General features: G+C 37.3%; 1 protein-coding gene across 2 annotated transcripts in view; it reads right to left on the bottom strand.

Annotated features, from left to right (window-relative positions):
* The window catches only part of carm1 (coactivator-associated arginine methyltransferase 1), a 28,614-nt gene that overhangs the window by 7,104 nt on the left and 7,177 nt on the right, over positions 1-14,333 (bottom strand). For both annotated transcript variants that reach the window (XM_049467710.1, XM_049467711.1), the window contains exons 2-13: positions 13,066-13,191; positions 11,919-12,025; positions 11,183-11,287; positions 9,576-9,686; positions 7,178-7,355; positions 6,965-7,055; positions 5,557-5,638; positions 3,386-3,471; positions 2,888-2,977; positions 1,756-1,893; positions 1,389-1,478; positions 170-282 (exon numbers count right to left, since the gene is read on the bottom strand). In XM_049467710.1, the coding sequence (XP_049323667.1) occupies positions 170-282; positions 1,389-1,478; positions 1,756-1,893; positions 2,888-2,977; positions 3,386-3,471; positions 5,557-5,638; positions 6,965-7,055; positions 7,178-7,355; positions 9,576-9,686; positions 11,183-11,287; positions 11,919-12,025; positions 13,066-13,191 (1,317 nt within the window). The remainder of the gene's footprint in view (positions 1-169; positions 283-1,388; positions 1,479-1,755; positions 1,894-2,887; positions 2,978-3,385; positions 3,472-5,556; positions 5,639-6,964; positions 7,056-7,177; positions 7,356-9,575; positions 9,687-11,182; positions 11,288-11,918; positions 12,026-13,065; positions 13,192-14,333) is intronic.

The following is a 14,333-nucleotide window of genomic DNA, read 5'->3' as shown; positions in this document are numbered from 1 at the left end:
AAACCAAATAATTAAAACAAAACAGCTAATTAGCATGTCCTCCCTAAGCTAAACAGTGTGCATCATAGAAAGAATACAATGTGCAGAACCACTGGTACTCCAGGACCAATTTTAGAATCCACTGTAGTATTGTTCCAGTGTTGGGTGGTAAAGCAGTGTGTGCGTGTACCTGACACAGCCATGCCTTGGCTCATGCTATAGGCCCCCCCAGAGTTCCACATATTCTCAGAGGGGGAGGTGTAGTGCGAGCCTGGTGGGGGGTTAGGGGTCGTGCCTGTGTACCTATAGAAACAATACACAAAATGATGAGGGGAATGGTTTTAACTTCAGAAACCCACTGTCCACAGGTCCAGTGTCAAAGAATTTTAACTAGAAGTTATATATTATATATAGTACAGGCCAAAAGTTTGGTCTTCTTCTTCTCATTCAATGCGTTTTTTTTACATTGTAGATTCTTACTGAAGGCATTGTACTTTTGTTGAGTACTTGAGTTTTGTACTTAATAAAAAATGACCTGGACTGAGCCGGTTCCTGCAAGCCTTTTAAGAACCAGCCCGTGTTTCCACTGCTTCAAGGAGTCACTCACTAAGTATGTGAATGTGGGCGTAAACAGAAGTCGGGGGACAATTTAAAAAAAAACATGGCGGAACCCATGGTCCTTTTGAAACTTTTGCTGCTATCCTCAGTGAACCACTGTTGATTCATTTTCATTCATTCATTAGAGAACCTGCGATTTTGCGGTGAAAATGCAAAGAACCATTCGAGAACCTGGCACCAGCAACGGTGGAAAAGCACCTAGAGTGAAGGCAAAGGGGCCAACAAGTGCGAGACACCTCTGGGAACTCCTTTAAGACTGTTGGAAAACCATTTCAGGTGACCACCTCTTGAAGCTCATTGAGAGAATGATGCCAAGAGGGTGCAAGGCAATAATCAGAGCAAAGGGTGGCTATTTTGAAGAAACTAGAATATCATTTTTTTTTTTATTTTCACCTTTTTTTGTTATGCACATAACTCCATATGTGTTTATTCATAGTTTTGATGCCTTCAGTGAGAATCTACAATGTAAATAGTCATGGAAAAGAAAACGCATTGAAAAAGTGAAGGTTTTTCCAAACTTTTGGCCTGTGGTGTGTATAGTAGCACTTATTTCTTTATGTATCAGCAGTCACTATGTCTTGGACTTTCAGTTTTGGCTCTGGTTCGGGAGAAGCAATGTCAAGCACAGTTGGGCGTTTAGCAGACTTAAAAAACTTGATTCTGAACTCAAAATAGAAACACTTAAGTAGGTGTTTGAATACTGAATACCAAAATGCCAAACCATGTTGGACACTGGCTGTCCAGGACCAGAGCAACCTTGCTGTACGAAGGAATCATTAGCACCAACTCACCTGAAAAATGGGTTCTTCAGGTCCAGAAGGTTGCTGGACTTTGAGCCCGTCTGATCCACTTGAGCAACAATGCTAATGTCGTAGCTTTGCCTAAAAGAGACGAGGGAAAATGCAAAACTGTTAGAGATGGCATGTCAGAAAAACATAGTTAATCCTTCAAGACATGTTTAGTTTAGTACTGGAGCAACAAGCATAGCTTGTAACCTATAAATCTGATACATCCAGTGTAATTACCAACATTAGAATACTTCATAGAAAGTTCTTCTACTCCCCAAACTCCCCCCTTATAGTATTTGAAAACCTCTCCTTCCACATGGTGGGTGGTAGGACTAGCATGACAGCCTAGAAGAGCATGATAATAAGGTACCTCTTATTAGCAATGAGGATAGCTGTGCCCGACATCGTGTCTCCAGCTTTAGCGAACAGCGGCGACTGTAGTAGGCAGCGAACCTGATACCAATGAGTGAGGGGCTCCGTAGGGGCTGTGGAAAGCCACACCGTCATCCTGGAGAGGAAGAGAGTGAAATAGGGAAAAAAAACATTGAGATTCAAAAATAAATACAAATAAATATATAGTACCAGTCAAGTTTGGACATAACTTCTTTAAATGTTTTCTTTATTTCATTTGTTTTCCATATTGTAGGTTATTAAATATATGAAAACAATTAAGGGACACATATTTATTATATTTATGTAGTAAACAGTCAAAAAGTGTTTGTCCCCTGATCAAAACCTGATGAACTGAGATGGTGATTTGAGATGATTTAAAATGAGCTGGAGCAGCAACTATTGTTCAGCACCTAAAGGAACTCCTTCCTTCAAGATGCTGAGAAAACTATTCCAGGTGACTCTCCCTCATGAAGATACTTAGATTAAAATACCAAGAGTGTGCAGACCTGTCCTTAAACATAAACGTGCTACGTAGAAGAATCTAAAGTATAAAATATATTCTGTTTTTTTAAACACTTTTTGTTTTCAGAGTAATTCTACATTTATTCCTGTATAGATTAAGTCTTGTCGGCGATTATTTTCAATTCAACGGAAACTCTCCATTTAAAATGATGTGTAGTTCAAATCTAGGCTTAAATTAACCCTGAATAATCTACAGTATTTAACTGATTACTTTCTCAGTATACTTTATTAAACCACAGCAATGCATGTTTACAATACAATAGGCAGGTGAAGTTCTACTGTAAAACAGCATATAGCTGACATTCTTCTTCAGAGCAATTTAAATTTGAATAAATGTTACACAGATTATTGGTCATCTCCCTTTAACACAACTGCTGAACAAAAACTAATCTGTAGTGTCTGTGGTCACAGGGTATCAAATTCAGAAGGCTCTCTCAAGGTCAGCAAGAGTCAGGATGAACATTTCCACTCTATAACCACAACACACTCAGTGTGATCGAATAAGCCTCAGATGACTCAAGAATGATGAAAAAAATGCTCTGAAGCAGATCAGAATACAGAAATATGAGTTCAAGCAATGCACTTACACAGATCCCATAAACGCCACATCAAACCAGAAGGCCAGGCCATGCACCAGCCCAGAGTGCATCATGTGAAACTTGAATGGAATCTCTATCCTGAGAAACAGAAGGAAAAAAAAAATCAAGATCAGCTGAGTGTGTAAAATAGAGGGATAAGCTTAATACAACATGCAGAAGATATATTACAGCAGATAATATTTGATAATATAGTGTAGAACTGTAACAGTAGAGTATATTTCAGAGTATATCAGTATATATAATAATTTCATAATTGTAACCATTGGAAGTTATCTGAACTGTAACTTTCTTTTTCTACAGGGTAATTCAAAAGTAGCAGGACTCCCTATTTTTTTTTTTAATTAAAGGAAAATGAAACAAAATGAAAAATAACATCAGCAATATAATGGGTGAGGATTTTCTAAAATAAAAGTATATCCTGCAACTTTTGACTCTACCGTTACATACAAACCACTTTAGCCTGAGCAAAGATTATGAACCACTTACTTATAAAGGTCTTCCTCTTTAGCTTCTAAAAAGTTGACGGTGTATTTCACAGATTTGGCCATCAAAATTCGGATATCAAACGTGTCCTGAAAAAAAAAACGAGTGTGCAAATGAAGAGACTCTAATCTTAACTTAAGAAACACCAGGCAGGAAAAGGCAAATGAGTGTAAGGCCTCATGTCAAGCGCTGAGCCACTGATAAAGCTCAGCTCTCGCTCAGAGGGACTCCGCACTGCCTGACCATGAACTGTGAGGGTGTCATTAGAATAGCGCCCTCTAATGGCAGGTCGGCACATTGCATCTCAATGTTTCAGCAGAATTTTACTGCCTCAGGCACACACACGCCTGCACAGCTGACAGCTGCTGGACCAAGCCCACAGACACTTAGACAACATATAAGATTTCAGGGTCAAGTTGTGTGCCCATTATACAAAGTGATTAAAAGAAAATCTATAGATTATTATAAATTGCATAAAACATGGCCCCCAAAAATGATGCTCAGTTCTACACAAAAAAGTGATGTCATTTTGTTCAGAGCAGGTCAAAGAAGTGATGTAGCAAGCAACACAGATTATAAAACTGCAGAGGTTAAATTAGGAAAATAATTACGTTTTACATCAAATTTGGAAGTCCTACACTGTTCATGTCTACAAAGAACTGCAAACTATAGAGCTTATGATTAAAAAAAAAAAACACACACACACAAACACACACACATGTATGAATTCTACCGGTCAGGTTGTAAAGAGCAGTAAAGCTACTCCGATGAATTACAGAGTATAAGGAAGTTAACACTTAACCAAGGCTGGCTGGCGCTGCTAACCGGGGCTGGCTAATGCTGTTAACCAGAGCTGGCTAACGCTGCTAACCAGGGCTGGCTAACGCTGCTAAAAAGGGCTGGCTAACATTGTTAACCAGGGGCGGCTAACGCTTCTAACCTGGGCCGGCTAGCGCTGCTAACAGTGGCTGGCTAGCGCTGCTAACAGCGGCTGGCTAGCGCTGCTAACTGCAAAGTAAACAGTTTTCAGGAGAGAAATCTGCGTAGATTAACATCTGGCACTCATTTGACTTTATAAGAAGTTGTTGTCGTTTAAGAATAACAGTTGTTTAATTAGGCACTTCCCCATTAGAAGGGAAATATGGCAACACCCTTGCTCACTTCGATGTAGATATCCTTACTAGTTTCGCTTAATGCGCCTTTTAATCTGGTGTGCCTTGAAGTTCGAAAAATACGGTACTCAGTGTGAATAAGCATTTTGTCTTTACCACCATGTAGCATGTAGACAGTTATTTAAATTACAACAAAATACCGATAATTAAGCCACTGACTGAAGAATGACCTTTTAACACACATGGTTTAACTCTACATATTTAAATGCAGCAGCTGCATGTCATTGAGGTCCCTTCCACACAAATCCGGATATTTTAGAAAGCAAAGGTTTTAGTTTATTATTTAAAAAATATCTTCGCCCATACAGAAATGCAATACTGCTCATAAACGCCAAAATTAGCATTAGCATTTTCATTAAACTGTGTTAACCCTGTCCACACAGCTCTGCTGGCTGCAGTTTTCAAAACTCCACTGTGGAAGGCATTTTCTGAAAATTTTACTGAGCTAAAACGCCCATTTCATGTTAAAAGCAGGTCACAACTCATTTTTTTAAATATGCGGATTCGTGGGGATGGGGCCTCAGTCAGTAATAATACTCTCCCACTACAATTTTATGTATTGCTGTTAGCATTAGGAATAAAACTGTCAATCTGACTAGGCAAAGCACTGCAAATAGCTGTAGCTGTCAACATTTCCCCACTCACCCCTTATTTCTCTCACATCAGCATCAACCTTGCCTGCAGTTTCCTCCCCACTGCACATCCTACAGCTCTGCTCAGAAAAAGCCTTATGCCCACACTCTCTCACAGACACACACTCGCTATCCAAACTCTGCCTCCACAACTGCCTACATTACTCTCTGCATTACTGCTCCTGGGATTTTATGTGGGAAGTAATTAGGAAGTAAAAAGGAATAAAGTTCCACACTTCACTCAGCATTTTACAGGTACAGTAAGGCAAACCGTGGGAAATTTCCAGGATAGCTAATATGTGAACAGAAACCCATACGCATGTAATATAATTTACAGTATTGTATTTTCTGTTTGTCTTTCTTAACGTACCACAATAGGCTGCCTGAAATATTCATCTACAGCAGCCCCCCTCAACGCCGACAAATCCACCCCATGAAAAGATGGCTGATACCTGAAACACACACAGGAAATTATTTACAAACAATTTTCAAATCTCAGCCAACGCAGTTACAGCCAGTCTTCCCACATTAACCTAAACATATTAAATATAAAATATTAACATCAATTATAAGTAATACTCTATAGTATGTAGTGGGGGTGTAAGGATACACTCTGCTCATGATTCGCATAAAAAAAAGGTCTTGGCAATTAAAGGTAATTACCAAGAATAAATGTTTAATATTGTAAACAAAAAGCTCTATTTTGGCTTCAGCATCTTAAATAACCAAGTGATTTTTTTCTAAAACATTTTTCTTTTTCTTTCATACAAAAAAATATTAAAGAATAAAGAATTCTCCTTAAATTATGCCACTGCAACAAAAAGTGTGTGAAAAAATGGCTTACAGTGCATCCGGAAAGTATTTACAGCGCTTCACTTTTTCCACATTTTGTTACGTTACAGCTTTATCCAAATTGTATTAAATTAATCTCTTTCCTCATAAATCTACACAAAATACCCCATTATGGCCATGTGAAAAAAGTTTTCTTGAGAGTGTTGAAAATGTATTAAAATTAAAAAAACAAAAATCATATTTACATTGGTATTCACTTTATTTATTTATAATTCATTAAAGCTTACAGCCAATGAAAAAATATATATAAGATCAAATGGTTTTATATAATATTTAAGTTCTGAGACACTGATTGTGTTTTCATTGGCTGTAAGCCATAATCAATAATAAAAGAAAAAACACTTAAAAAAGATCACTGCTATAATAAAGTAACTTTGTATAAATGGTTAGTCCATTTTTTGAGCTGCCCTTGTATATAATTGAAAAAAAAAATGTTCAGATTTACGCAGGGCTATTGTGGACTGTGAATTGTGCTTAAATAATAAAAACAATTTTTGATGCAATATAATTGGTCAGAATTATATCGTATCGGTCGATAATTGTTTTTTTTTCTGCAAATATGGCCAATATTTCAAACCAATACTTGCTGATGTGTTTATTACATGCTGCAAAAGGACCAAGCGAGGCTGGCTACACTACTACACAATTGGCAGAAAAGATCATTTTAAATTTATAGATTTAAACAAATTTCTTTATTTTAAATTTGTAAAAGTTATACATGGAGATCTACATTCTCAAGTTAGAAATGTGCCTGTCGGGATTGACCGACAAATACATGTGTAATATTAACTACCAGCACAGAACTCTCACATGTACAGATGCGTCCCTAAAAATAATGCTAATGAAATTCGAGATTATGCATGATACCGTTTCCTAAGAACTGCTGTAATGTTGACAGTGCTGTTCTCTACTGGCAGAAGACTCACCAGAAGTTGGCCTTGGTGAACTGCTCCATATAGAGCTGCTCATCTGTAAAGGGTGCAAGATGGACATCGCCAATGGTGGGAAACATTTTACCTACAAAGACAAAGAAGAGAGACCAACAACAAATTAACATCTACACTGCAACGCAAAGCCTTTGGCCGTGCACGCACACACTCACGCATTCACACCTTTACAAATATACCTCCACCACTCACCATTAGGTTTGAGGAACTTCTTGGCGTGCAGGTAGCTCTCCAGCATCCTCTCATTAAACAGCATGTAGCCCATCGGCTCAGAGATGATGATGTCCACCTGCTCGGGCAAGGTCACCTCCTCCACTTTCCCTGGGATTACTACAACACGGTCCGTCAGCCGGTTACTGTTCACCAGCACCTGCAAGGAGAACACGGTCATATTTAATAACCAGGCTGCAGGATTAAATAAATAAAACACTTTATACCATATAATAGCTGGTATTTTATAATCTTAATCTCCAACACTGACTGAAAAAAGTTTCTCCTACTCTTCCATCCAGAATTCTTTAGCTCTGTAGTTTATTGTAAATAAATCACTCCACAGCATCTCCAGGTTTTGATTAGGTTTTATGCTAATGATAACTGTCAAATAGTAATTGTCAAAATGTGTGCAAAATACACTGTTCCAGAATTTATTGTCAATGTCTAGGTGTTCTCTGGCAAACTTTCGTCATGTGGTTTGCTCTTGTTTGGCAAGATCTGGCCATGCGGGCACTTAATTGAACTAGAGATGCAAATGATTAATCGACTTTAGATTAATTGTCGATCAAGAGGTTGCACGAACAAAATGTATTACTCGCAATTAATCGCTAGAGGGCGCTACTGTAGTAACTTGAACAGAGCGTGAGAACAAGAGGTGAACACGTCTCGCGAGAAACCAGGGTTGAAAACTAAATGAAGCGGTGTGGGGCCATTTCAACATTGCTAATTTAGGCAAAGAAGTGTTCTCTGTGTAACGCGGTATTGAAATACAACAGTTCCACTAGCTCACTCAGTTATCATTTGAACACCGTGCATGCAGCTGTCCTGCATGGCACCAGTGTACCTGGTCAACCTAAAATCACAGCTACACTGGGAAGGCGAGCGTGTGATGAGAGAAGGGCGGAGGGCATTACAGAGAGGGTATGCAGCATGATCAAGAGAGATTTGATGCCACTCAACACAGTTCACGGTACAGGACTTCAGGATCTCATTGCGTTCCTAGAGCCAGGCTACAATATCCCTACGAGGCCATCAATAACCTCCCGCCTCGAAGCTCACTACCAAAAAAAGTAGAGTGAGCTAAAAACAATGCTAGCTACTGCTGTTGCCTTACAACAGATTGTTGGACGGCTCTAACAACAGAAAGTTATATTACCGTGACGTGTCACTACACTGACGAGAACTGGCAGCCAAAATCTGCAGTCCTGATTACGAGGAACATGTCGGAGACACACCGCTGACATTTTAGCTCACAACCTCAATGATGTTGTGGAGACTTGGGGACTCTCCCCATTACAACGTGTGTTCATGACAATGCTGGAAACATTGTCCAAGCAAACAACCCCACAGGAGTCAGCTGGGAATCAGTTGCATGTTTTGCACACATGCTAAATCTCAGTCAATGATTGCTTTGCTGCTGCTGGGGTAAGCAGAGCAATAGTGGCAGCGGGAAGGTTGGTGTTGAATGCATAATTACTTGAGGAATATATAATATAATATAGTACAAAATAATTATCATAATATAATATAAACTTTTTGAACTCAGTGTTTTAACTATTTAGCTGGTATTTTTAAAGGCCCTATTTGAAACACTGAAATTCAGGTGAAAAACGCTGCTTATCAATTAATCGAAAGTCAATAGATAAGATCAATCAACTAACGATTAATGAATTAATCGATAATTTGCATACCTAATTTGAACTGTAAATTATTATGCACATACATCTACAACCTTCTATCTGTGAGCTTTTTGGATCTGGACTTCAACAGATTAAACCAAACTAATAGCTGAGGTCTAAATAAGTCAGAATCCTCCCACTCGTCTAACCAAGGTCTAATCTTCTGCAGCTGATGTGCTGCACCAGAATCTAATTTTACATAGTTAAAGTAGTAATAAATGTGCGCACATCCAAATTGTATGCATTTCTATTAATTCGACTCAACACCCGATTAAAAGACATCTCTTCAGTCCATAATTATCCTTAATTATATTACCTCCCTCGCTTGATATCGTTTAAAAACTTTCATGGAGTGTCTTTATTTTTACATAATAACTATCTATTTGAGATTACTTCACTCTACATGCTATGAACACTCAGTTAAGCAGCTTGTTCAATGCTAACTGGTGGTGTGCTAACTGCTGCATTTCCTTCTTCTGGTGACAGATGAAAAGAAGAGACCAGTCTGGATGTAACCTGGATGTAGGTCTTGTATAATTTAGCCCAGACTGATGTAACTCTCTAAGACACTTAAATATTACATTACTTGATGGCTAAATGTTATTGTCAGATTTATAAACTTAATTTGGCTACATTTGGAAACTGCATAATAAATGTAATTTCCTCTAATAAAAAAAAAAGTAGGTGATAGGATGTACCTCTGCATGTTGAGCCATGGTGCTGGCCTCCACAGCATAAACTTTACGTGCACCAGCCTGAGCTGCAAAAAATGAGAGAATGCCTGAGCCACAGCCCACATCCAGCACCACCTATAAAAAACACAGAGAATATTTTATAGAAAAGACACAGTTAAAACAAAATCAATAGAAATAACGATTTACACTCTTAGTTTAGGTATTAGCATTTTTGTGGACACAGAACTAGACATCTGGGTGCATGCAGTCAGAGTAAAGTGTGCAAGGAAAAGGGTTTTGATTATGCCAAGACTTGCCATTTTTCCAAAGGTGATTATTAATTAAAGATGTAGTAGTGTATTGGATTTGTTAGGGAGCTGTATTGTAGGCACTAAATGTTCTACATAAAACCTTTATCTTTCTGGATCAAACCGATCTGTTTCATAATTAGAGCTCTGAGTAGTCAGACTATTAAAAAGTTCAAGACTGTCCTCATACCAGATTTACAGGTTCAGCATCACAGTTACCTGGAGCTTTTCAAACACAAAATGCTGAAAGGGAAAAATTCTACCACGCCTCATCATCAAACTAAATTATCATAAGAGAGTATGCTCAGCAGAGCGCAGCTTTTGACTCAGCAAGGCAAATAACACAAGCTGTGATAGCATAACACACACAGCAAGCCAAACTGTTTATTTTTCTAAAAATATTTAATTTAATTTAAGGATTACATTAAATTCACCAAACACAGCGCAAAACGCTCATTCAATGAAACTGGAGACACCTGACTGCAGAATGTTTGATGAAATGTAATTATGCAAATTTACACCAACACTTAAAGCTATTATTTAAAATGTTCTCAACATGACAACAGAGAAAAAAAATCTAGAAAAGTATTTATATCAGTTTTATAAATGCATGTTAATTATCACATGCCCATATTATTAATAATTTTTACACACAGACAGAGACAGACACGCACAGATGCAGCCCAACCACCCAGTCACACTAAGCAGACAGATGCTACTACACTATTAAATGGAAAGTAACTGATACTTCCATGGATTGAAACATGTGTTGGATCAGGAACTTGACATGGAGAAGGCCATTCACACACCACCCTGTCACACGTTACTGTGAGAATGGACCCCAATGTCTTAATTAACATGATCATTTTCTTTCTGAGGGGGAGGGTGATATCTTTTAAAGGATAAACATTTCATTTTGTAGATTTTTTAAGTATTTTTAGCTGGAAATGGTACCAGATTCATAAAACAACTCTAAACCCATCTAGATTAACTAATGCAGAATATTCCACTGATCTCCACTTTTAGATTACCCCGTCACACTTTGCTGGCAACATTTTTTTTTTTTTTTTTTAAACATTGTGTCACTTCACACTTATTCTTTCCACACCTCTGATGTAGCACACCTGACCGAGCTGAGGAATCTTTTAAGAGCGTCTGAAGGGAAACAGGTCGGACTGATCAGAGCTGCAATAAATCTCTGAAGTTGTTTCACTCACTGACACCACTCACAATAATAAACCCTCTGCTCTGGGGTCATGAACATATCGTTCATTGTACTTCCTCTCTTTATACCTGCAATGTAAGTAGCAGTTGGGTTAGTACCTTGTCCTTGAAGTCAGTGTGGTTCTGTAGGATGGCCCGTTGATAAGTTCCAGTTCGAACGTAATCCTGCATCATGTTCTGCTGCTGAGAGAGGTAGCCATAAAACTGTCGTAGGGAAGAGAGAGGAAAAAATTATTTTATATATATATATGTATATATATATACATATATATATACATATATATATATATATATATATATATATATATATATATATACATATATATATATAAAATCTTATCAGCTTATCAAGTGAGCAAGTAATACTATCATACAATTAAAATAAAAATTAGTGAATCAGTGAATGAAATATTTCCAATACTTGCGGAATATTTAGAGGAAACGATAACAGGAATTCTTTAAAAATCATTAAAAAAAAAGAAAGTAGTAAAAAACAAGCAGAACACACCATTTGGGCATTACGGCACACGGTGCTTGGACCTTAATAATGAAGTGAGTTTTGTCATGTTTTGTGTGGGAAAAAGGGCATTCTCCCTTATAATTATTTGCTAGCAGACCCAGCCCACCTCCCACATGTTCAACAGTTAACCTGAATGCCCAAACCAGCAACACAGCAGAGACAATATTCCCAACAATACTGTGATATTTATTACTCAAATACTGTAGTGGAATACAATTCTGATATAAATGTAATGTAAGGGGTACTAGACTCTGTGTGTGTGTGTGTGCGCGCGTGTGTGTGTCTGTACTTGCAAGAGCATTTGTGGATCCTCACCTGAAAATACTGAACAGCTGATGACTCCTCTGTTCTATCGCTGAAGACTGAGTTTTCGTTGACGTGCCCGCGGCAGTTCTTCAGGAGGTTGTAGAAGGAGGAGAAATCTGCAGTCAAAAGCAGCAGAAAACAGAAGTAAGTTAGGACATTAAAATCTAGATTTTCTTAAGGGCATCTTTCAATTAGGAGACAATTTAAAAAAAAAAAAAACATTTTTTCTGATTTTACTATTGACAGGTATTTTTTTGAGTAAAATGAACATCGTTGTTTTATTCTATAAACTACTGTCACCAAATCCTTTTCAAATTCTAAAATAATTGTCATTTAGATCTCTTTAAAATAAAGAAAACAACATAGTGCTTTCAGTCCCCAAATAATGCAAAGAAAACAATATCAGATTGAGTCATATTCATTTAGAAACAACAATACTAATGTGCAGAATTCAGAAATCAATGTTTGGTAGAATAACCGTGATTTTTAATCACTGCTTTCATGCATCTTGGCATGTTCTCCACCAGTCTTTCACACTGCTTTTGGATTAACTTATGCCATTCTTGGTGCACAAAAATTCAACCCTATTGAAAACCTCTGGATGTAATCAAGAGGAAGATGGATAGTCACAAGCCATCAAACAAAACTGAACTGCTTGGATTTCTGTGTGGTTAATTTTCTTTAAATAATATAATGCATTATAAATATAATGGCATCCAAAAAAAAAAACATTACAAAATGTTTTCTACTCTGCTGGTGACTTTTAAATAACTAAACTGTGCACTTTAGAGAAATTCATCTTGTATGGAATGTGACATTAAAAATCATAAAATAAGTGTTTTAACATTATTTATTTTTCAAGTGCTTATTCTTTAAATGTAACCTTATCCGTTTTTGCAAATAAACTCATGTTTTAAAATAAATAATTAGAAATAACATTATAGCACCCTGCTTGAACTGTGAACCCTGTATAGTGACACGAATCATATCACCAGGTTTGTGTCAATACACCGCTGACTGTTGGTGCAGAGAGCATCCAATCGTATTGTTAGATATTGCTGGATGCTTTACCCTCCAAAATATTTTTAGCTGCTAAAACAGAATTGCAAAGTGTATGAGTGTGTGTGTGTGTGTGGGCCAGGAGGTTGAGTGTTACCTGTGGGGGAGGAGAACTGCAGGAGCACGCTGTTACAGCCGAGTGTGATGATGAAGGACTGTTTTCCCACACGGCTGCACTCCGTCTCCCGCGACACAGAACACTTAAACACACTCGCTTCTTCATCTGCAACACAAACACCAGCAGGTTAGACCACAAACACAGCAAGCAATGTAGTAAACAGTATGATCTAATCCAACACACAATAGGTCAGTGTCCCAGTCCTAGACTAAATCTCTCTTTCATAGAAAAAAACTTTCTGGATCATATTAACATTATCCCCTTTAGTACAATATGTAAATGCCAGGCATGGGCTTCAGAGAGGGTACAAACCCCCTGATCTCCCAGCACTGAGCCGTAGAGCAGTGGAGCCTTATTTAACACTTCTGGGATGAGATGGGGATGAGGTGGGATGATCATCCAACATCCTGATCTTTCTAAAACTCATCACTAAATGCCATAACATCCTCTCAGCAATGTGCAGAAATCTAGCAAAAACTCTCTCTTTCATAACACATTGTGTGACAGTGTATGTTCAACATTCAGTCATCTACTTTTTTTTGTTAAAATTTGGATAATTAAGTTTAATTTAAGTTAAATTAATTAGTTAAATTAATTTGCTAATATAACAAAATACTGAACCAGCCAGGTGTGTTTTCTACATCTAATTGGAGTGTGTGCTCTTCTCTGCCAGTGTTAGGCCTAAACATCAGCCACATCAGTATCATCTTAAGTGTGAGCATCATTTAAACTTAAAATGCAAAAATATGCACAGTCTTTGTATACATTAGCCTTCAATATCAATAGTGTGCATTATGTTGTTTAATCTAGACCTATTCCATCCCTGCAGGTATAGTTTTATATTATCATTATTATAATAGTTATTTACAACACCGAGCTTTTATCACAGTCAAAAAAAAAGCATAACTCCACGCTAAGAGCTGCAAATATATATATATATATATATATATATATATATATATATATATATATATATATATATATATATATATATATATATATATATATATATATATTGATTTAATGAGATATCAAATAATAGTGGGATGCTCACAGAAAGCTCTGGCATTCACAGCAAACATTCAGCTGCCGGAGGGTAAAAACAGAGAGCCAGTCAAGATTAGTGAGGGCGAGATGAGCTAATGCTACTGTTGACAGTTTAAATCTACAGGCTGTAAAAACTCTGGAAAATTGACATCAGATAACAGTTATGGCTAAAAGATTATGACAAAATAACATTTAAAATG

Source organism: Astyanax mexicanus, chromosome 19 (assembly GCF_023375975.1).
Source record: "Astyanax mexicanus isolate ESR-SI-001 chromosome 19, AstMex3_surface, whole genome shotgun sequence".
Taxonomy (NCBI): domain Eukaryota; kingdom Metazoa; phylum Chordata; class Actinopteri; order Characiformes; family Acestrorhamphidae; genus Astyanax; species Astyanax mexicanus.
The sequence above is the reverse complement of the archived record's forward strand: the minus strand, read 5'-3'. Positions and strand labels throughout refer to the sequence as shown.